This window comes from Canis lupus, chromosome 27 (assembly GCF_011100685.1).
Source record: "Canis lupus familiaris isolate Mischka breed German Shepherd chromosome 27, alternate assembly UU_Cfam_GSD_1.0, whole genome shotgun sequence".
In the NCBI taxonomy this organism is placed as follows: Eukaryota; Metazoa; Chordata; class Mammalia; order Carnivora; family Canidae; genus Canis; species Canis lupus.
Window position 1 is genome coordinate 1,222,795 of NC_049248.1, and position 23,846 is coordinate 1,246,640.

The 23,846-nt window shown below is 52.4% G+C and overlaps 1 protein-coding gene across 3 annotated transcripts; it reads right to left on the bottom strand.

Annotated features, from left to right (window-relative positions):
- Positions 1-771: 771 nt before the first annotated feature.
- On the bottom strand, positions 772-23,432 carry IL17RA (interleukin 17 receptor A). 3 transcript variants are annotated; one of them, XM_038576267.1, is made up of 13 exons: positions 23,270-23,432; positions 13,896-13,920; positions 13,027-13,173; positions 11,987-12,099; positions 10,597-10,723; positions 8,982-9,029; positions 8,707-8,870; positions 8,006-8,089; positions 7,545-7,629; positions 6,795-6,806; positions 6,457-6,558; positions 4,413-4,454; positions 772-3,818 (listed from the first exon to the last, which is right to left on the bottom strand). In XM_038576267.1, the coding sequence occupies exons 1-13, from the start codon at positions 23,411-23,413 to the stop codon at positions 2,317-2,319; spliced, it is 2,595 nt and encodes an 864-aa protein (XP_038432195.1). In that variant the 5' UTR covers positions 23,414-23,432; the 3' UTR covers positions 772-2,316. The 3 variants fall into 3 exon arrangements, with proteins under 3 accessions (XP_038432195.1, XP_038432196.1, XP_038432197.1); XM_038576268.1 differs by lacking the exon at positions 6,795-6,806; XM_038576269.1 differs by lacking the exon at positions 6,457-6,558.
- Between the last annotated feature and the right edge of the window lie 414 nt (positions 23,433-23,846).

Consider the following 23,846-nt stretch of genomic DNA (forward strand, 5'->3'; position numbering starts at 1 on the left):
TTGAGGACACTTGGCCTCAAAGGCCAGCAAAGCTACAATTCAAGGTTTGCAGGGAATGCAATCTAAATGGATAGTATGCTTCTGGGCACCGGGACCACGTTGGCTGGGGCCAGTCTACCGCGATGGAGAGCCATGGCTCCAGCAAGGGAGAGTCGCCGTGGTGTTCCACACTCTGGAAGCTGGGAAACGTCCCAGAAACCTTGGTAGGCATCTGGAGCCGGGGAGGCCCACTTCCAGCTTGCTGGAGGGGACACAGAGCCTGAGAGGCGGCGGCCGGGAGACTGCAGCTCCCTCGCTCACGGTCTCAGACTGGGAGAGCTGCTAGAACAGGACCCATAAACTGGGGAGCCTATAGACACAGACATTTCTTGCAGTTTAGCAGCTGGCGAGTCCAAGACCAAGGAGCGGGGGACCGGGTGTCTGGCGGGAGCTTGCTGCCTGGCTTACAGGTGACCATCTTGCTGGGCTCTTGCTCGTGGAGGGGCCGAGGGGGCTCTCTGGGCTCCATCCTCATGACCTAATCACCTGTGCCTCCGCTACTGTCACACTGAGGATGTGTGAAGATACGTATTTTGGGGGTACACAGACACCCCGTCTGCAGCACTGCCCCCCCTGGTCCTTTGCTGTTGTCAGGCTGCGTACGGGCCACCCTGCCTGGGCTCCAGACCGGAGGCCCTATCGCCGTGCGGTGAAATCACACTACTGACGGGACTCCACAGCCAGGAGCTTCTTGACCTATAGCAACATGTGACTCAAAATAACTAGCAGGCGTTCTTACCAGAGTTAATGAATTTATTCATTCTTTTATTGAGACTCCCCCTTTTGCACACGTGTATGCATGTGTGGGACACACACACACACACACACACACACAGGACCTGCGATGTTTGGTTTCCCATTACCTGTCAGAGTCCTCCCCCCTTCACTGAAGCCAGGAGCTCCAGCTGAGGGGCTCGAGGACAGGTAACGGAGCACACCCAAGTCCACAGCAGACAGCATCCCAGCATTGTTCACCGGGACCCCAGGCAGACAGAAGCCTCCAGTTTCTCCCCAGGGGCACTTCAGGAAAAACTTCTTCAAACACTGAGCCTTAGCATCTCTCCTCAAATACTGTCTTTGAACGTCAGACTCCTAAGTACAGAGTGGCATATTTTCCTTGCCCCGAAAGAGGTGCCGGGCTCTGCGTGCCTCCCGCTCCTGCCCTGCCTTCCTGCGCCCACCTGCTGTGAGGCCTCCACACCTCACACTCAGGCCTGGGGTCCCAGCTCTGGGGCCTCCCAAGCTTGGGGGCCCTGCTGCCCAGGGGCCCGGCCACGCAGTCCCAGAGACTCCTCTGCCGTAGCTCTCCCACTGACGGCAGCGCCGAAGTGAGAGCTCAGGATTTCAGACTTTTCTCCCAGCTGAATGCTGTTAGATTTCCCACCACACATTTCTATCCTTTCCAAAAATGATCTGAGGTGGCTTTCAGGTATGTTTGGTCCTCAGGACCCTTGTCTGCAGGATAGCAGCTCACCACATCAAAGGAATGCCAGGCTACCCAGCTGATGGCCCAGCCCTCCAACCCCCCAGCCTGGCCACAGCCCTTTTCCAACAGGGGCTCCGGCCTCTCCACCACCTCGCACCGCCCCCTCCCCTGGGACCAGCCCTCTCCAACCACTGTCTCTTGGCCCAGGTGCTCCTTCTGTGTATCCTCACAGCCCTGGGCAGACCTCTACTAAGCCTTTTCATTGCACAGGACCATCCTGTTTACTAATCTGTCACTCTCACTAATCATCAAGCCCCTTGGTGGCTAGGGCACCTGTGCAATTTACCTTTGTTAATCTCAGATGCTTGGCACCTAACAGGTGCAAAATCAATGCTGGATGATTGGATGACTGCATGATGGAGACTCAAGAACACTCTGTCACTAGCTCCTGGGAAGGGGCTGTGGATTCTTGCTGGGATAGAACATGGCCAGAGGGTCAGAGAGAGAAAATTAAGGGGGATGCCCAGGGATCAAGAGGTCTACATTTATTTTATCTTATGATTTTATTTATCTATTAGAGACACACACACACAGAGGAGAGAGGGAGAGAGAGAGAGAGAGAGAGAGAGAGAGAGAGAGAGAGGCTTCATGCAGGGAGCCCGACGTGGGACTCGATCTCGGGTCTCCAGGATCGCGCCCTGGACCAAAGGCGGTGCTAAACTGCTGAGCCACTGAAGCTGCCCAAGGTCTACATTTAAAGGCAAACATTTCACACATGAACAGATGCATATATACAGACACTCGTGTACACACACACTCCCTTTGCTCAACACCCTGAGTCTGGGGAGGCCCTAGGGCACCTCCAGCTCCACACTGTCCCAGCCAGAGTTCGTCTGAAGTTCTTGGAAGAAGAGCTGTCTCTGGAGGCTTCTCAGGCTCTCCAGATCCTCAGGAGAGAGCTGCTTGGCCGATTTTCCCAGGTCCTGCTCTGCTTCTTCTTCCTCCATTTCCATAAGTCCTTCAGGGGGCTGCGGGGAGCTCCTGGAGATATACCCCTGGTCGGACTGTACCGACTGCCGCTGCTCCTCCTCGTAGGGTGTGCGGAAGTCTTTGAGGGCCACTGCGGCTCTGTCCCACCCCTCCTGGGCCTGGCAGCTCAGGCTCTGTTCTAAGAGGGAGAACATCAAACCTTCGAGCTGCTCCCTTACGTCTTCTGGTAGGTAGCTGGGTGATGCCATCGGGGTCCTGCAGAGGGGAGGCTCCTCCGAGTCCATGGGGAGGCAGAGGACGCTGTTGCGCCAAGGGCCACAACCCTCCAACAGCGGGCAGGCCTCATCTCCCTCCACCACGGCCAACCGGCCAGCTGTGCTGCTCTCAACGGTGTGAGGGACAGGTTCCACCGCCTGAGCGGAAGGGACCTCTTTCACTGGGAACACCACAGTTTGCAGGGTCTGGGCCATCAGCTCTCCCTGGGGCTGAAGTTGAGGTTCAAGTCTTGACGGTCCTCTTCCTTCCTCACCGACAAGCAGATCTATCACCAGGCAGCCCTCAGGGGCAGGTTCATGCACCAGGGGCTTCTGCTTGACGATCCCTCTTCCTGGTGGCAGCAGTGGCTCTTCAAACACCTCTTCGTCCAGGGACGGGAGGTCCTGGTCATCTGCTGAGCCCAGGTTCTCACGCTCAAACCAATCAGGGCACCGAACCTGCCATTCCCGGAACCGCTCCACAGCCTCCTTGAGCTGCCAGCCACTGGGGCTCTGCAGGTAGTTCTCACCTGTGAGTTCCCCAACACGGTGCATCCGGCCAGGCTCAAACATCTCCAGATCTTGTATCCGGAAGTAAACTTCCTCAAATTTGTCCATGAGTGGGTACCTGGAAGTGATGTTGAAGAGGTCAGGGATATCGCTCTCGCTGCTGATGTCACGGAAGTAGCAGATGATGTAGGTGCCGAAGCAGGCTGGTTTCTTGAAGTCTGGCAGGATCATGTTCATGGCTGCTGTGAAAAGGTCCCCCGAGGGCTTCCAGCGGTCACACCGAAGCTGGACGGCGGGCTCCTCCCAGCCGAGGATGGCCTGCCACTTGGCCCGGGTGCCTCGCGAGCACAGGATTATGATCTTGGAGTTGGTCTCTACCATCTCCTGTTTCTGGCGGCCCACCCAGGTCATGACCCCCACCTCTGAGATGACCTGCTCCTCCAGCAGGTCAAGGGCCACCTCAGTGCCACAGACAGTGAGCAGGAACTGGGCGAACTTAAGGACCACATCCACGTAGAGGGGGTGGTCAGCAGAGTAGACAATCCAGACCTTCCTGGGCTTCAGGGGTGGAGGGGTCAGGCTGGTCTTGGGCTGGATATCTGAGAGAAAGAAGGAAAGCAGGAAAGCCAGGCCCACAGGTTCAGGTGTGCACCTGTGCTCATCCTCAAACCACAGGCCAAGGGCAGCACTCCTAGCTGGGCAGCCCAGGGGGCAGCCTGGATTAGGCACACACTGGCTCCCTAGTGTAAGTGATACAACCAAGGCCTCAGAATAAGCCAAATGTTGCTATTTCACTCATTCTGGCTGCCTGCAAAGAATCACAGTCTGATGCCTTATGGGAGGGTGAATTTCTTTCTCAAGATTCCTATCTGTCTTTTAGCCTGTACTTTAATTATTGTAATTAAAAAGAAAAAAGGTCCAAAGGTCTGCCTTTGCAATACAAACCTGTTCTAGGTAGGAACTCTTTTCATAAAAGATGGTGCCCTTCCCTTCTTTGCTTGTCCAGGTGATTTCAAACATATTATCCTAGCCTCACCATTTGCGGTCCCCTCTGTGTGGGGTCCCAGAAGGTAGGTCCTCCCTGGTGAGGCCTCCTGAAGGAAGCCAGGAGCTAAACCGCAGGAGAGCCCTCCGTTATGCCTCCCACAGCAACACTCACCAAACCCAGCCCACCCACACCAGGAAACACTGACCTGTGTATTTACTGTCATTACCGTATTTTTCACAATGAGACCCTGAAAGAAAAAAAAAAAAATACTGAAGCAGCTTTTTTGGAAGAGAAATAGGGATCAATTTGCTGGGGCTTGTGACGGGATGCTGTCCCACCCCGACACAGGGCAGGCCCTGCACTGTGAGGGGCCGCCAGGTGTGAGCGCCAGGTGTGCCGGGGATGGCTGTGAGGCCTGGGAGAGTTACTGGTATGTCTGAAGCTCAGCACCCTCCTCTGTGAGTGGGTCTGTACAGCAGGGATTCAGCGAGACTGTGTGCAGGGCCTGGCACACAGTACGTGCTGTCGGCAGGAGTCTCAAGCATTCTGCACTGCTCCTACAGTGGTGACCTCTCCTGCCCCCGAGGAAATGCCCCGTGCAGGGAAGGCCCCCAGAAGCGTCCTTGCACAGGCCTATGACACAGCTTCAGACACTGCCTGCTTATGACACTTCCTCCTAGTATTTTTGGCGCGAGGAGGGAAACAACGTTCTTGTGCAAGTGCTCCCTCAGAGATACAAAGAAGGAACCTGCGGTGTAGGAGGCCGTCCCTCAGTGACGTGGCAGGATGGACAGAACCCACGGATGGCCAAATAAGACCCCAAGAGCCTGAGTCCCGATTTCCACCTTCTGGGCCTTGTCCAGAACTACCAGAAGACCGTGGGACGAGCATCCTCTTCTTCAGCCCGTGGTGCGGGGCACTCCGAAAGAAGGCCGGAAGTGCAAAGGCAGAAATGAAGCAGAGGGCCCCGCTGGCATCTAGAGCGAGTTTTAGTTTATAAAGCACTCATGGGGCACCTGGGTGGCACATCGGTTAAGCGTCAGACTCCTGGTTTTTGTTCAGGTCGTGATCTCAGGGTCAGAAGGTGGAGCCCGTGGGGGGCCTGGTGCTCAGTGGGGGGTCTGCTGGAGAGTCTCCTCCTGCTCCTCCCCCACTCTCTAAACTAAATACATCTTCAAAGTGCTCCCAGAGATGTGAACTTCCCTGACCCTGTTAACAGCCCTGCGGAGAAGGGTCCTCTCTGGGGGTCTTCCAATGCCTGGTGCGGTACTCCTCCCCTCGAATGATAATTCATGATGATCCATACTGAATGCTGACTAAGCCGTCAGTGTGGAAACTGCTCTCAGGCCATTGAAGGAAGGGCCCAGGGCTGTGGAGGGCCGTGGAGGGCCGAGCCCCGAAGCCAAAGGCCCATGGGCTCTCCTGCTCAGAATGTGACCAGCGAGGGCTGCAGGGAGAGGGAGTGGGTACTTATGGGCACCCCCTAGGCAGCCCCTCCAGTGGCTGTACCATTTAATCCTCATCACAACCTTGAGAGGGAGGCATTATCACCCCATTTGACAGAAGACAAAACCAAATCTAGGGTTTGTTAAGCAATCTGCCTCTGTCTGCAAAGCAGGGAGGCAGAGCTCAGAGCCCACCCAGAACCTTCTCTCTCACATCATGCTGTCCCTCACTGTTCTCCCCGACTGACGTACGAGCCTGGGGGCTGCAGGATGAGCTCCTTCAGGTTCTCCCATCTGCCTGGCTGATCATGTCTGATGCAGGGAAACCCTTTCCTAGCAACTTCCATCCAGTCTGTTTTAATACTATTGATTTCAGTAGCAATAAACATAATTGTGGCTGACATATGTCGAGCAAATACATGCCAGGCTCTATGCTAAGAATCCATGTATGTTATTTTGTGTGATCCTTATATTCATCTTATGATGTGGGTATCTTTATAATTCCCATTTTATAAAAGAGGAACCCGAGGCTCAGAGAATGAAGTAATTTGCCCAGGTAGTAAGTGCTGGAGCTGGTATCTGAGCCCAGGTCAGCCTTCCTGCAGGCTGACCCCTCGACCACCGAGCTTGCCGTGGCCTGAGAGAGCCAGTGTCAGGACTTCATCTGAGATGGGAGGGCTGGCACTCAAGGGTGCCCTCTGAGCACAGCCTCACAGAGACGGGAGCGGAAAGAAGAGGACACAGGGAGCAAGGGGGACAGAGGAGCAAACCCCATGATGCGCCCCCACAGCCCCTGCCCCTTACCGGGTAGCCTCCAGGCCATGCAAACGATCAGCAGGATGACAGAACCCACCAGCAGGATGGCGATGCCCGTGATGAACCCATAAGCCCACAGGGGTATGTAGTCTGTGGGGGGCGGAACAGTATAGTGAGGCGGCTGAAGTGGCCCGCTACAGCAGCCCGGAGGTCCCCAGCGCAGCTGCCTGGCCCCCGGGCTGTCCTCTCTGGCCTGTGCCACGGCCCCCGGGCTGGCCTCTGGGTTCAGCCTTGTCTGCCTGGCTCCCGAGAGGCTTAGGCAGGAACTTCTGATGTGGCCTGAGGAATGGCCCCTGGGGAAGGACAGGAAGGATGGCTGGGCTTACCCGCAATGGAGACTGCAATGAGAACAAAGGGAAACAGTGTTCTTCATTATTAGCAGTTACTACAAAACCCATTGCCAACATCCACCCCGGCCCTCCACTGAGCGCTCCAGGCACCTGCTAAACTTCATGACAACATCTCCATGCAGCAGCCGGTTGTTGGTCTACTGAGAGACGCCCCAACTCCCACCCAGGAGGCCAGCCTCTCCTCTAGGCTGATGTGATGCCTGCGGCTCTCTGCCCCGCTTCTGAGTGAAAAGGCAGCCGTGGCGCAGGGGGCAGGAATGGGCTTGGGGTCAGAACCCAGAGCGCTGCCACTTCCATGGTGTGTGATCTTGGACGACTTACTGGACATCTCTGTGCCTCTATTTCCTCATCTATGAGCTGGGGGAGGGATGCTCTCCTTCATGGTATGAGGGGTTACCATTTGTGAGGATTAGAAGCAAACATGGTAAAGCACTCATGCTCTGTGGCCCAGACTGGAACTCTCGGATAATTACAGTTTTTTAGTCACAGAAGTTGAGGATCAGAAAGGTTAAGTATTTTGCCCACGGCTGCACAGCTAAGGACAGGCAGTCAAGAGTCCAACCCAGGAGTGTCTCCACAGCCCCACATTGCAGGCCTGAATACCTCCAAGGAAAATTAAAGCCCGCCCCCACCCTTAGAACCAAGTCAGGATTCAGCTCAAGTCAAGGAATGACCTTCATTCACTCTCCTCCCTAAAATGCCTCAAAGCAGCGATAGACTTCCTACCTGGAGCATCTGGAATCTCTGGGCAGGGAACAGTCACGGAGTGTCTGAGACAGTCGTTGAGACAGCTACTGAAGAAAGGCTGGATCTGGGAGAGTGGTGAGAGCAGGGCAGAGTGGGACCCTGAGACATTGGGTGGGGGGCTTGGGCCCTCTCCACTACTGCTTCCTTGCCAGCATAGGCAACAGACCCTGGCCAGCTACCCCAGGATCTCCACCTGCCTCCCAGGAAGGTGGCCTATTGCTACAGGGGGCCAAAAAAGCCCTGTCCAGGGGAGGCCTGGAGTATGGGGCCAGGAAAGGCAGAGATGCCGTCTCTGCAGGCAGGGAACCCTGGGGGACCAGGGAGCCAGGTCCTCGGAGAGAGCACGGGTCCTTGAGCTGGCGCCTTCCTTACTGTGTCCCCCAGGAGGAGTGCCCACCTGTGCAGGTGCTCCCACACTTGCGTGCACCACATTCACCCACCTGTACTTGGTGGCGGCAGCACCAATTAGAGCTTGACCCGGTGAGCATGATGTTGGCCCGCTGATGGTGTTCCTTGAGTGTGGGCTATAGGGAGGGGAGCGAGTGGGTCAGGCTGGCTGGGCACGAGCTGCCCACCTCCCCCAGGAAGGCTGTCCCCAGAAAGGCTCCCCAGGCTTTCATTCCAGAAAAGAAGACATTTCCCTGGGGCAACCGGCTCGTTGTTGGCTTGGGAACACATTTAGTGACTGGCATTTCTCTCTTTGCTTTGGCTGCTAGGGACCGTGGAGACAAGTCTGTGTTCATAAGCCAAAGGCCAGACACATGGTTTCTGCAGTAGCCCCATGCTGGCTTCATATTGTTTCATCTTTATTCCCCCTTTGTCTTAATATCTTAAAACTCTTCAGATCCTTTTTGCAACAGGTGGAATAAGAAAACAGAACCAGGGAGACTGTGGGGAAGGAGGAACTAGAAGGATGGGGGAGGTGAGCAAGGCAGAGATCAGACTAGACGAGCCAAAGGAAAGATCCAGCACTGACCTGCCTGGACACCACCATCAGAAGGAAAGGACAGGAGCAGAGCAACGCAGAACTGGGAGCAGCCAGACACAGTACCTGGCCAGGCTCCGGGCAGCAGTTCTGTCAGGACCCGAGGAGGCAGTAGCACAGAGCTACGGACGGGACTCAGGACAGGGCCGGCCTTACCTCGGGCACCATCAGGACACGATGGAAGCAGCTCCGATTCTCCGTGTGGGGAAAACTGGTCAGCAGGATCTGGTATTGGGCAGACTCATTCCACAGGGTGAAGTGTACCTGCAGCTGGTGGGCCTCCAGGGCCTCTGCTGTGATGTTGGGGTCCCACAGGCTGCCTGGCCAGGGTGCAGACCCGGATAGAGCGGGAGGGAGGGTGAGCGTGTGTGTGTGTGTGTGCGCGCACATCCGAGTCAAGACCCCCACCACAAGGCTGCCGGCGTCGTTACCTGAGCTCACACACGGTGTGGTCATCCTCATCCTGGGGTCCTCGCAGCCTGCCAACCCAGAAGAAGGGGAAACCACTGAGCCTCTGTCTTAGAAAGTCTGCCTTTTCAGACTCCTGACACCATAGATAACAAGCTCTTTCCTTCTGGGGAGTCTGTTCAAAGGTGGTCCCTTCAAAGTTCAAAGGACCGACCTGCTGCCCCAGCCGGAGGCCCCACAGAACCGGGTATTGACCTGGCTGTGCCACACCTCCTCTCTCAGAGAACCTCCCAGACTCAACTGCATGCCCCCTGAGCTTGCTTTGAGGGAGAGTTTCAGCCCACTCCAACTCCCCCCTACCCTGCCCCCATCAGCTTTCTCTGCAGCTGGCCTCTGATTCTTGACACGGGCAGAAATACTTTGTCCCCTCATGGCAGCATTTCTCACTTTCCTATATACTTCACCACAGGTAGTTTCTGATCCAGTTGGTCTGGGGTGGGTCCGTGAAAATCTGCATTTCTAACAAGCTCCCAGATAATTCAATGATGCCTCCACAGGCGTGGAGAAGGCCTTGAGGACCACAGCTCCACAGACACCTCCCTGAACTCTCCTCCCCAGTGGCCTTGACTATAACATTTTCACTTTGGTTTAAGAAGACATGTGACAGGTAGGACTTGCCATAGAGGAATAGGGCCTGAGTGGGTCTACTATAGGAACAAGGGAGGGGACTGGGGACACTCACTCATTTGACAAGCACTTGCTGAGCACCCAATATGTGCCAGGCACAGGTTTAGGCACCAGAGACAGACTGGTGAATAAGGTAGAGCCCTTGCCCTCTGGAGAGCACATTCCAGTAGAAGAGACCAAAGAAAACAAAGGCATAATGTAACGTCACAAAAATATCACGACAACGTGTCAGGCAGTGACAGGGTAAGCAGGCAGTGTGTGTCCATGTGTGTGTGCACGTGTGTGCATGTGTGTGTGCATGTGCAGAGTGCTCCAGGAATGAAGAAGGCTGTCATCATCCCTAACAGTTCCTGCTAGCGGTTCCTGAATGCCTACTCTATGCAAGGCAGTGAGGCTCTGGAGCTCGCATGGATGGGTATAGGTCACAGACCCGGTCCTCACGGGGGCTGCGGCTCCAGACGCAGTTGGCTTCAAACAATGGGAAATGTAGGTCATGGCTGCATGCTGAGGAAGACAGAGAACTGGAAGGCACACAGACATAAAATGATGTTTTGGAAGACAAACCCAGCAGTTTTCCCAGGCAGGATGGATTACAGGGGGAAGAGGAGACGGTGTCGCACACAGGATGGTGGTAGAGAAATGCAGGTAGGATGTAGTGTAAAGACAGAAAAGCCAGGCAGGGCAGGCGGGGAATGAAACAGACAAAGGTGCAGAGCAAGGTGATGGGAGCTGGGACAAGGCTCGAAGCAAGGGTTAAACTCTCCTGAGAACAGCTTGTCTTCCTGACGCTTCCTGGGCAAGAACTTCCCGACCACCTCCGAAGGAGCCACATGCTGACAATGCAGCCACAGCCCAGCTGAGCAGGGAGGCTGATGTCTGAGCTACCTGCTGGTTTCTTCTCAAAGAGGAAGAGCTGAGTGGTGGAAGGAATGGCTTGGAGGGCACTCTTACCAGGTACGAGGAAATTCTTGGACTGGTGGTTTGGGTCCCCGTCAGGGATGGGTTTGGGCAGGTGGTGGACAGTCACCTCATACTCCTGGCCAGGTTCTACCACAAAGTGGCTGAAGGTAAAATGCCACTGAAGAGAGGGAGGAAGGGGAGGTTGGACAGGTCACACACAGCTCTTACCCAGTGGCGTGTGCCCAAGAAGTCCACCACCTGCTACCTCCTGGAAGGTCAGTGACGAGGAAGAAAATAACCCTCACAGCAAGATCCAGCATCAGGGTAGGTGCATCTTTACCCTCGGTTTCCTCTGGTCTTTGCTGTCTACCTAAAAACCCTGGGTCTGGCTTCATCAGTAGGCAGTAGCGTCACATATGGCACAACGAGGGGAAAGCCAGTCCTCCTCTGGGTCAGCCCTCTCAGATTCCAGGACGATGGTGTCAGGGAGCTGAACCAGAGGATTCGGGGCTATTGGGAGAGCTAACACACCACGGGCAGTTAAAAGCCATTTGTTAAGTGACTCTTCCTCCTTAAATGGCAAAGCCAGGATCTCTTGAGAATGTTCTGGAGCTCAAAAGGGCAGAGGGAGGGCTACAGACCCCACTCACCCTGAGCCTGCAGACACGTTCGTTGCAGAGACAACAGAAGGTGAGAGGGTATTTTCTGGATGGTGCAGATGACATATATTGATTCCAATTCCCATTCTAATTTGCCTGGGGGTAGATGGGGTGGGGGCCCTTTGCTTTTAAGCTGATCTAGGCACCTGGGCCTCACCATCCACTAGCAGTCAAGTTTGGGATCATCATTAAGTATAGGGGAAGGGACCTATCTTGGCTGAGTGTGTTTGTGGAGATCTGCAAACAGGCACTTTTGCAGATTACAACAGGCAGTTTTCAAACTGGACCTTGCCCCAGAGTTACTTGGTAGGCCGGTTAAACACAGATTGCTGGGTCCTGCCCTCAGAGTTTCTGATTCTGGAACTCTGAGGTGGGGCCCTGGATACTACCTTTCTAACCGGTTCGCAGGGGGGTCCTGGGACCACAGTCCGTGATTCGATGCTTTAAACAAAGGAGATGAGAATCAACATATGACTACTGGGCAGCCAGAAGCAAAGTAAATGGAAAGGGCTGCACACTCCTTTGAGTGTGCCCCAGCCAGTACAGCGCTCTGGTCTGGGCAGAGCTGTTCCTCCTGGAGGCAGGCCCCAGATCACTCTGGGTTACAAAGAAGGAGGCAGGAAAGGGGGCCGTGGAAGTCCCTTTCCATGGGACTTACAACGAACAGTTAGGTAAAATCGGAAGCAAAGGCAGGGGTGGGCATGTCTGGAAAGCTTTCAAAAACCCTTCTGCTCCTCACTATTGTTGGAAGAACACAATCTACTCTGGGGCCGGCTGCTTACCCGCTTGTGATGATGCTTCAGTTTAGACAGAAACTCAAACTTGACACACACACGTTCATTGGTGTTCAGTTGCAGGACAGATAACTCTGCACCCTCCAGGAAGAGGATGCTGGCTGGAGGTCGGAGGGAGAAGAGGCGAACAGACTCAGATCAAAAACAGACAAACCACTGGGTGTGTCACTTCCCTGCCTGTCATGCTTACTCACTCTTAAGAGAAAATCTGCTCATGGTACCTAACCCTCCACTTCCTGTTCCTTCCAGCTCACTCTTGGGCCCACTGCTCAGCAGACACTTACTTCCCTGCTGGGCAAGGACCAGTGAAACTTCACACTGGGCCAGAGGCAAAGGCCGTGCTAGGGTGTTGGCATCATGGCCTGGGTGTCAACCCTGGCTGTCCCCGTGTGCCCTGGAGAGGCTGCGGTAGGCACCAGAGACTGGAGGCTGATAAGGAGGCTGACCTCCCTTAGGCCTTGGTCACACATGTGGGGCTGGCTCTTGTCAACTTCAACTCTCTATCCCTGAAGAGGTTTGGGGTAGGCGGGGGGGCGGTTGTTTTAAAAAATGCCAGCCCCTTGGTGTGGCTGGCTGGCTCAGTCAGTAGAGCAGGTGACTCTTGATCTTGGGGTCATGAGTTTGAGCCCCATGTTAGGTGTGGAGGTTACTTTAAAAAAATGCCAGCCCCTAAATCAAGGGACAAAGCACACTGGCCAATGTGCTACCATCTTCCAATAAATATTTGGTACTGCAGTCAGAGAATTAACCATCTGACTTTCTTTTCCAGGGTAGCAAGGATTCTAGGCTGAAGGAAGGAATGGTGGCTTGAGAAGAGACCATCGTGGGTTAATATCTAAATCACTAAAAACTTATTCATTTATTTCATGAAACAATGGAGGCTTTCAGCATGAAATCTGGACCCTTGTGTCTTGAGCACAGAACTAGGAGCCCAATTCTGAGTCTGGTGGGAGAGGGGGGTGGTCTAGCCTGTGGATTCACCTGGAGGTGGGTAGACCCTCCCGAGCCCCTCTGACATGCCCACTCACCGTCTGTCTGCAGGGTCCATCTGATGCCAATTATAGGCAATAGGTCTCCATGCTGGGTCTGTGCAAAGTCCAGGTGGACCTGGACATCTTTTGGGGATGAAGGAGTCAGATTTCGAGGGTGGATCCAGCTGTCATCCAGGCAGGTACCTGGAGCAAGAAAACACAGAAATCAGAGACCTGCATGCTCTGCAAGAACCTGAAGAAACTGCAAAAGAATGAGGTGTGCAAGCAAGATGCCCCAGCAGCGGCTCCAGAGAGCTAGACCTTGAACACCCAGGGGCCCGTGACCCTCAGCTCGGTTTATTACCCTGCCCCTGTCTTCCCCAGTTTGTCAGAGTCACTGCAAATCTTAGAGGTCTAAAGGGCACTTCAGGAGAGGAGACAAAGCAATGAAACTTGGTTTTGAGATAAAGCAGTGAAACAGGGCACAGGAAGGATGGGGTGGTGACAAAAGTTGATTTATTTTCTAAGCCAGGGCTCATCTCTAATTAGCACAGACACCTGAAGTATGTGCCTCCTTGAATTAAAACACAAAATAGGATCGACATCACAGATGTCTCTCACTTTTCAGTGATAAGCTTTGGCAAATCAGATCGTATCATAGACAAACACCAGGGCAGCACCCCAGACAATATTTTCAAAACCCAAAATAGCAATTCCGTTTCTCACTTTCTGACTTTTGCATAATGGGTATTCTTGATAAGAAACATAGGTGTATGCATCCTGGATTCTCAAGGACACCTCCCACTGAAAGGTGTAACCTTCACCCAGAGCCCAGGTGCAGGGGCGGCACTCCTGTCAGAGAGCAACATGAGGCTAGCACTTTATTAACAAGGCTACAACAGGAAGAGCAAAAACGGATGACTTACTATTCTTGACTGTGCAGTTTAGCCCCTGTGGAAAAAAGGAAGGAGGTAATTAGAGGCGTGAAGGAATGGCAATTCACAAGCCAGGCTCCCCATGCTTTCCCTGGCTCGTGCTCCAGGATAAAACGTACACGGCACCAACCTCAGTTTTGGGGGCCGCTCCTGGGGCAGGGAATCATCTCATCCTCTCACTTCTCCCAACCTGCCCATCCAGCGAAAAACAGGATGGCAGGTGGTGCACCGGACAACACGTAAAGGGCATTTTCTGGTAGCTGTTAATAGCCGGGAACTCCCCAGTTTTTTTTTTTTTCTCCCCAGTTTTAAAAGATATGGAGAGGGCTCTCCAGGGGCATCCTGCTGAAAAGCCCTCCAGCTATCCTGGGGCTTCCTGCTGGCTAACAGCGCTGCAAGAAGGGGAACAAAACCCACAGCCCTGGGACAGGCTCAGCCAAGGAAGAGTCACCAACTGGTTACCAGCGCCCTTCGATGCTAGGCCCTGTTCTGGGTGACTCGGAGGTGATCTTTCACTAATCCTCACTCATGCTCAGGACAAACTGTGATCCTCAGCCCTGTTTTATAGATCAGGGAGCTGAAGCACAAATATTACCTGATGCTGCCTCCCACTTTGGTGGTATGTGTGAACTCTAGCCCAGGGGAGCTCGGGAGAGCCAAATTTAGAAGCCCTATTTACAAACATCAGAGAATGTAATCACTGGCTTAGGTTTGGCCAGCTGGCTCTACTCTGGAAGGCAGGCACACACATCCTTGGAACTGAGTCACCTACTCACCACTTACCAGCTAAGTGACTTTAGGCAAGATACCAAACATGGGCAGGCCTTGATTGCTTCAACTGTAAAATCAGAATAACCAGAGGTACCAAACTTCATAGCATTGCTGAGAATTCAATGAAACACATAAAGATCTAGGGGCAGGGAGTGCGCTGGCGGTGATAGTGTGTGGCTGGAGGAGGGAGCCCCTCACTTTCCACTTCTAATCTGTCTTACAAAAACTTTCAGAGTGGAAATGTATTTGTGTTAACTGTACAATTAAATAAAGTAATACAGTGCCCCCAGACTGTTAAACAGGCAGCTTACTAGAAGCCCTAAGGAAATCATTATGAGGAATTTTGTTGGCTGCAGTGCCCAGGGAATCATGTCAATTCCTGCTAACGACACAGTATTTGCCAGGGTCTGGCACCTAACGGCTGCTCTTTCATCACTGGCAGCCCTTCCTTAGAGCTTGGCACATAGTAAGCACTCAATAAATGGAAGCTCTTATTATAAGGGGTGACCTCCACATCCTCAGATTTGGCAGTGGAGCAAGGGAAGAACTCAGGCTCCGGTATTTCTAGTTAGCTAAACTGGAAAGGTAGACCAATCATGCCATGTGGAGTCGAAAGTCAGATGGTGAAGCAGATCAGGAATACAATTTTCAGGACAACAGAAGGATTTGGTATAGGGGTGTACACTGGGTGCTGGGGCCAGCCTCTCCCTCAGGAGGGAGTAGAGAGACAGGGTTAAAGATGGGAGAAGACGCTCTGCCACCTGGGTTCATTCACAAAGTGGATACAAGGATAACAGCCTTGAGCACGCTCCAGACTGACTCTAAGCATGGCATTGCGTCCATACCCTACTTTCTGGGACACTAGGTTCATGAGCCCCAATGAGCCATTGAAACCCAGAGAGGTTCTCCTCAAAGTTCAAAACGCACCGGCTGCCTCTGCTCACTCTAGTGCCACTCTGTTTCCTGACCAGTCAGGACATTAGCTTCCATGCACATGCTTGTTTCTTCTTCCACTGGAAACTCCTAGGACTGGGCCACAGAGGACAATAAACTGGTTCTTTTACCTTTAGATGGGAAGCTCTTCTAGGGAAGGAATACAGATACCATTTGGGTAGCCCCCCATTATTTCATGATAGCTACTCCAAAGCCATTGCAAGATGATGGACATGAGGAAAGACTCCTGTTTTCATGCAGACCAAGAGGAAGTTGGAAGGGTCTGAAAAGGCGGTTGGTTAACAATGATGTGGGTGGGTATCCTCTTCCTCCTGGAAGAGCTTGCCTTGTCACCTTTTGGTACTGTTTTTGGTCTTGGTTTTTCACAGTCATTATTATATGTAAGTATTTTCCTTCTATTATGGTTTTGCTTATAGTTTTTATTAAAATGGCTTTGGAACCTTATCAATGACCTCTCTAGCACTTATTTATATAGCTGTCAATTTTCTCCTTCAATTTATTGATGTAAATGAATTATATTGATAGATTTGCTGATAATGGACCAACTTCACAGTCTTGGGTGAGTAAATCCTACTTGTTAAATTTGCTAATATTTTATGTAGAATTGTTTGCCTGTATATTCATAAGTGAGACTTGTCTATAGTTTTTTCTCTCTCTCCCTCCTTTTTCTAAGGGGAGGGGGAAGTGGGTAGAGGGAGAGGCAGAGAGAATTCCCAGCACAGAGCCTGGACCTGGGGCTCCATTTCATGACCTGAGCCAAAATCAAGAATTGGATGCTTAAGTGACTGAGCCACCCAGGTGTCCCCATTTTTCTTTTTCTGTACATAATTTATCAAGTTTTAGAATTAAGCTTGTGCTATTTTAAAAAATGGGTTAACTTTCCCTCTTTTTCTGTGATATTGAATGCCCATGCATTCCCATGGCTGAATAATGTGAGATCTAGTTTGAATCCCAATGTCCATCAAGACAATGGTTACATATTCTACTATCTGCTATGGATTATTATGTAAAGATGAAAGAAAATTAGCTACATAGGGGTGCCTGGATGGCTTAGTCAGTTAGGTACCTGCCTTTAGCTCAGGTCATGATCTTAGGGTCCTGGGATGGAGCCCCACATCAGGCTCCCTGTTCACTGCGAAGCCTGTTTCTCCCTCTGTCCTTCCCCCTACTTGTTCTCTCTCTCTCTCTCTCAAATAAATAAATAAAATCTTAAAAAAAATGAAATAATTAGTTACATAGATTTCTATTGACCTGGAGTGATGCTTAAGATGTGTTGATGAGTGAGAAACATAAGTTGCAAAGAACTTCTTATCCTATGATCCAATTTCCTATGGAAATAAGTGATGAAAAAAACCCTTTCATATATCTACATATATTTGAATATGATTGAATAAGCATATAAAATATAAAAATACACAGACAGAAAGCAGGTCATTAACACATGGATTACTGGGGGTAAAGAGACAGAAGCAGAAGAGATGGAGAAAGGGAAGATGAGGGGACAAGATTTAAACAGAAGAGAAAAATATGCGTATCAGTGAAATATAGAATAACTCATTCCATTAGAGGTCATGGCATGTTGATCATGGACACACATTATCTTCTCCCCCTCCCCAAACCATAGGAAAGTTCTGGGAAAGAGAACACTTTTATAAATTTTCATGGACAAAGAGGAAGCATCAGTGGACAAAAGATGTGAACAAATTTTTAAAAGCCAAAGTAGAAGGAGGAATAAGCAACTGGCTCAGGCCAAGTGGAGGAACTTGCATCTGAGTGCTGCAGAAGGGAATAAGACAAGAGAGAAGCCAACAGAACCTTTTAAAGCATCAGGTCTTAAAGGTCTCACGTGTCCAGGGAGGTATAAACAAAGAAGCTGAGGGGGTATGGTTAAATGAAGGTCTGCATATAGAATTTTGGGAACCCTCACCTCTCTCTTCCTGCTCTGATCTCAGCCAAGCCCTGGAAAAGACCTCCAGATTCTGACATGTGAAAGTCCACTGACAGACAGGCATGTTCACCATTAGCCCAACCCCCTATAGTAAAGTCCAATGATCAATAAGCCTTATCTATACAGAGTATTTAATCAGCTTTTTAGGACCATATTCTTTAAACAAATTTTTTTTTAAATTAAGTTTCTCATTTTGGGATGCCTGGGTGGCTCAGTGGTTGAGTGTCTGCCTTTGGCTCAGGGCATGATCCCGGAGTCCTGGGACTGAGTCCTGCATTGGGCTCCCTGCATGGAGCCTGCTTCTCCCTCTGCCTGTGCCTCTCTCTCTGTGTCTCTCATGTCATAAATAAATAAAATCTTTAAAAAAATAAGTTTTTCATTTTAATTTCAGTATAGTTAAAATACAGTGTTATATTAGTTTCAGGTATACAATCATGATTGAACACTTCATTACATTAGTCAGTGCTCATCATGACTAGGACCTTATTCTTAAAATATTCTCAGACAGCCAAAGAGTATCAGATACTTAGGAAGGGCTTCCTGTAATGAAAAACAGATCAAAACATACAATTTTAAAAAAATGCTCTTGGAGGAAATGAAACAATGCTGGGGACAAAACAAATTAAAACAAAATTATAACAGTTTCAAAGAGATAAGAGCAGACGCTGACAAGGACAGGATACTGTGGCAAAATGAGCAAGGAGGGAATAAAAATGAACCTTGGAAATAAAAAATCTCAGAAGGGTTGGGCTGTAATTCAGGAAATTCCCCTGAAAGTAGAATAAACACAAACACAGCAGAGAAAATATATGAATATTAAGAGAATCAATTCAGGGAATCAAGGTATGATTAACTGGATTTCCAGAAGATTATACAGAAAACAGAAGAAATTAAAAAGGAAAGAAAACACTCCAGAACTAAAGGATACATATTTCTAAATTAAAAAGGTTCATTGAATGGCCTGGAAAAAAAAGCCCAGGCCAAGGCCCAACATCATGAAACTTCTGGAATACCAGGAATAAAAAAAAAAAAAAAAAAACATCTAAATGTTTCTGTGTGTATGTGTGTGATAGGTGCCACACACAGAGAGTCAGAAAGACACTGGCATCCTTAGCATCTGTACTGTTTGCTAGAAGGCAACAAAACAATGCCCTCAAAACTCTCAGGGAAAATTATCTTTAACCTATGAGTTTTGTGACCAGCCAAATTAATCAAACAAGTGTGAGGACATATATGTGTGTATATATATATCCCTCATCTCCTTATACATTTTCTTAGGAAACTGCAGGAGGATATGTTCCAGCAAAATGAGGGAGGTAAACTCTGGGAAGAAAGACACAGGAGCCAGGACAGGATACCTAGTACAACAGGTGCCACAGGCCTAGACTGTAATCCATCCAGGCTGGAGCTGGAGAATTTGGGGTTCCAGGAGGGAGTTCTCTAGGGGGACGAAGGAATGGAACTGATGGAATATCTGATGTGTGGGGGAAAAGCAACACCTGACAAATATGATAGGAAAAAAAAAACTGGTTACATGGAAAAGTGTGGAGGAATTAAAGGAATTATCATCTCGGGAGGGAAAAGGAATTACACCAGGAAAGGAATATAATCAAAGTACACTTATCTGCCTCAGCAGTGAGGATTACTCGCTTGTTACAAACAGATGATGGGTTTCACTAGAATTGTGATGTAATTACAATGGGGACACGAGAGGAGACGCAGTGGAAGAAGAAATGTAAGAAATTAAAATTGTTATCTATTATGAGTCAATAGCTAATATCTAACGTTGACAAACCAAGAAAAACAATATAAGTACATCTAGAAATGTGGAGGCAAATGCCAGGAAAAAAAAAAAACTAAAAGAAGTAAAAGTGATAATTTTTGGGAAAAAGTTTTAGGGAGTGGAGAGGGCTGGGACAGAGATCTGTTGGTTTGGGTTTTACTCTGGTATTTTAAAAAGATTTTATTATTTGAGAGAGAGTGAGTGGGCGTGCAGGTGCACAAAGGGGGAAGAGGCAGAGGGAGAGGGACAAGCAGTCTCCCTGCTGAGCGCACAGTCCCACACAGGGCTCATTCTAGCACCCTGAGATCAAGACCTGAGCTGAAATCAAGAGTCAGATGCTTAACCAACTGAGCCACCCAGGTGGTGCTCCCCATTATCCCATCTTTACTGATCAAAAAACAGAGACACAGGGTGGACGGTGAAGTGGCCCAAGGCCCCACAGAGCTGACACTCATGTGACTTTTGCTCCAGAATCCATGCTCTGAATCACAGCTATACCACATGAATAATAAAAAGGACACCTACAACATGTAGGGCCAATATTCTCCATCCATAGCGGTGAAGATTAAAAAGAAGAAATTTACTTCACTGTGTCTACCTCCGTGCACTTGATAAACATTGAAAGTGTGGCCTCTGAAGTCAGAGACTGCTTTGATTTTCCGGGCAGCACTCACTAACTGTGTGGCCCTCTGCCAATCACCAGCCTCTCTAGAATGGCTCAGTCGGCTCAATAGTGCAGCCTGGTACGTTGTGAGTGTGTAATGAAGCTGTGCATGTTAACCCCCGTTCCAGGGCCTGGCACTGGGCTTCAGGGGAATGTTAGTGCCCTGGCACCTTCCAAAGCTAGTGCACATACTCTGGTGCTTTCACTTACCTACATCTTATGTGCTCTCCCCATCACCCCTGTGAGGGGACGGTCTTTAATAGGTGAGAACCCTGGCTCCTCAGTAGTGGAGTGACCCACCCAGGGCTGCAGAGCCGGTGAGTGGGGAAGGCTGACCTGGCATGACCTGGAGCCCAGGTCTTCTGACCTGGCATGTCCTCCCCGTTGCACAGCACTGCCATGTGCTGCTGGCTGCTACCTGATATTACAGTCTCTAGATGGTAGGCCTCCTGTGAGCAGTCAGAGGAAGAAGGCGGGTAGGATGGCCAAGGAATCTGTCAGCTATGTTGGTACCAGTGCCAGCAATGACCCTAGCCCTGACTGCCAGAATGCCTCTACATGTAAGAGCGTCCACAGAACACAGCTTTTCACAAGAGAAAAGAGGCATGGCCTCATGCCTTCGGCATGGCCACCCGAAGATAAGGGTTAAATCTAACAGTTGTTCCACCACAAGTCAAAACCACAAAGTGCTCAGGAAATAAAAGAATTTGTAAGACAACACACATCCCGTCTATAAAATTGTATGTTTAACACTCATCCTGACCAAATCCAAGTCACTGTCTTGCCATGAGCTTTCCTCTGGGCTAGCAGGTGTGGCTGGGGGAAGGGCCAACCAGGAGACCGCTCAGGCAAATGCAATTACTTATGGTCACTCCAATACTGATTTCTGTGGGGAACTCAAAGAGTCATCTAGGTTTTGAACCCAGGAAGCCAGAAAGAGCTCTATGCCTGGTCTCAGGTAATCACTGTTTTTTTTTTTTTTTTAATTTTATTTATTTATTCATGAGAGACACACACACACACAGAGGTACAGACACAGGCAGAGGGAGAAGTAGGCTCCATGCAGGGAGCCCGACATGGGACTCTATCCTGGGTCGCCAGGGTCACACCCTGGGCTGAAGGCAGCGCTAAACCGCTGAGCCACCCGGGCTGCTTTTGAAGCAGAGCTTGACATTCATTCACTCATTGCCCTGACTTTCATTCCACAAATATTTATCAAGCCCCTATATCCTGTGCTTGCATTGGTGGCCTAGGAACAGAACAAGCATGCAGAAGGCCCCTGTCTGTCTTGGGAGAGAGTCACTGAGCACTATCCAGGCTTTGGATAGGCATTTATATTCTGGAAAGTGGTACGGACACACTTTGTGATGGCACTTCCAGCTCTTCCACCGTGTAAGTGAGGAGACCCAGGCCTAGGCTGCCCAAGCTTGCAGAGATTCTAAGTGGTGAAGTCGGGATGCAATTGCAGGCCAAATTTGTGGCCTTCCCTCCCGTCACTATATTGTGCTGCATCCACTGAAATGCCAGTGGAGGCAGAGAAATCTGAAGGGTGTTGTTTCCTCCTTTTGAAGGGGACTAGTTCATGAAGCAGGCAAGCTGTGTGGAGGTGAGTGGGCCATGAGCTGGGTGTATATGTAAAGGCTAGGTGGGGAGAAGGAAGAATGTGGGAGATCACAGACAACTCTGGTTGATGTGTAACTCTCTGCAGCCCTGCCCCTGCTCATGACTCTCAGGAGTGCTTCCCACTGAGCAATTAAACTCTCACCCTCAGTCTAGCTTTGACACCAGGTCACCACGGAGTTCCACCTGCCTTTCTAGCTTCTCTCACTTCCCTACCATACACACCTTATCCTGCCCACCCAGGGGCCTTGGCTCAGCTCCCTTCTGCCACCTGGACTGTTCCACCATCTGTTTTGGAGGCTCTGACCACCCCTCAGGGCTGCCCAAATGTTTTATGTACCGTGAAGAACATCCCAGCTGGAAATAATTTCTCTTTTTTTTGGAATTCTGTATACTCTCTGGCTGCCTGAGAGCACTCGCTACAGGATGCCTCAGACCACACTGAGCACCTTCAAGCCTCTTCCCCTCCTAGAGGATTTAAGTTCCTGGACATCAGGGTCACAAGGGTGTTTCTTTATAGTTTCGTCCAGAGCAACAGTAGTTCCTTATATTTTGCAGGCTCCTGGCAAAGGGCCATCAAAATATGAACATGGAATTCTCTGGGTAGAATAGCTGATACCAAGTCTGTGGGAAGGATCTGCTGAGCGTATATCCCTTGCTTTGCCTAAAAGTGGGAGTCACGAGACTGTTTCCCAACATCTTTCACGTTAAAAAAAAAATTCCTGCTAAACAGTCACTCATCTTCCACCCTCTTGGCCAATCTTCCACAAAATTAGATAAGGAGAAATATCTCCTCGGTCGTTTCACATCCTCTGACTCAGATACTGGGTGAGAAGCAGTGGGGGGGGGGGGGCGAGGAACCCGGACAGGGAGTGGAGACAGCGGGCAGCTTGGAGGGGAGAAGCGGAGGACGAGCACGGGAGCACGCTGTTCTGCTGCTGGTCCGTTTCCCTGTGAGGGGCCCGTCGGGCGGCTCCGTGGTTCCGCGAGCACAGCGGGGTGCAGACCGGGCCCCAGCGGTGGTGCTGGCGGGAGCTGGAAAGGCCGCGTCTTACCCCGCGCCCCGTCCCCAGGGCTTCGCCCTCGTCCCTCTGCAGAGGTGTCGGCTCGGCACCGCCCGGCGGCCTCGGCCCGCACGGCCCTCGGCCCGCACGGCCGTCGGGGCTCGCGCTCAGGGCTCCGGGCCCGCTGGGTCTGGGGGGCGGGGGCGGGGGCGGGGCCGAGGTCCAGCGGGTCCCGCGTCCGCAGGCCGGGGCTGGCGGGGCTCCTGGGGGGCAGCCTCGAGGTCCGGGGCCCGCAGGGCGCACGGCGTGGAGGCCGCTGGTCCAGCCCCGGCTCCGGAAGGGCCCTCCCCGCCCCCTTCCAGCCGGCCCAGCGCCTCCCTCTGCCCCCTCGAACCCGGGGCCTCGCCGCCGCGCTCCCGCCTCCTGCCCCGGACGCCCGGCAGCGCGTCCCCCCCAAACCCTCCCTGCTCTTCGGCCCACCGCGCGGCCCCAGCGCTCCGAGCGTCCCCCGCGCCGCAGGTCCCCCTGAGCCCCGCACAGGCTTCCCGCGGGTCCCGCCGGGGCACCTCGCCCCCCCCCCCCCCCGCCCCCCGCAGGGTCCTCGGGCGCGGCGGGCCTCACCTCCTGGGCGCACGCTGGCGCCGGGTGGTCCAGGAGCCGCGGGGACGCGCGAGCCGGGGCCAGCGGGCTCAGGAGCAGGGCCAGCAGCAGCCGCCCCGGGGCGGACCCCGCGGGGACGGGCGGCCTGCGGCGCGGAGGCCCCATGGCCCGCACTGCCCGGGAGCGCCGGCGACCCGCGAGGGCCGCTGCGGGGCACGGGCCCGGGCCTTCCCCTTCCGCCCGGCAGCCGGGAGCCGCCCCGGCCCGGCCCGCTTCCGGCTTCCAGCCGTCCAGGGGCGGGCCGCGGGGCAGGGCCTCCGCCGCGACCGGGCCTCCCGGGCCGTGCGGCCGCTGCACGCTCCTCCCGCGCCCCGCGCCCGCGCCCCCCGCTGCCCCGCCCGGCCCCCCGGCCCGCCCCGCGCACCAGGCCCGGCTCCCGACGCTCTCCGCTCCCGCCTCGCCCACCCTGCGGCCGGCGGTCTCTCGGCCTCCTCGGCCCGCGCCCGTCCGCCCCCGCTGGGCCGCAGGAGGGGAAGCGCGAGCACCGTCGGCGCCCGCTCTGCGACCCCGAGCCCCGGCGGCGGGCGCCGGTCATGCA

Bases quoted from the DNA above. Each gene is read 5' to 3' on its own strand.
- IL17RA (XM_038576267.1), bottom strand. From the start codon at position 23,413: ATGGGGCCTCCGCGCCGCAGGCCGCCCGTCCCCGCGGGGTCCGCCCCG. The intron at 4,455-6,456 runs GTAAGGGGCAGG...TTTTTCTTTCAG, and splicing joins CATGGCCTGGAGGCTACCCG to GGTCTCATTGTGAAAAATAC. The intron at 3,819-4,412 runs GTCAGTGTTTCC...TCTTTCTCTCAG, and splicing joins TAATGACAGTAAATACACAG to ATATCCAGCCCAAGACCAGC.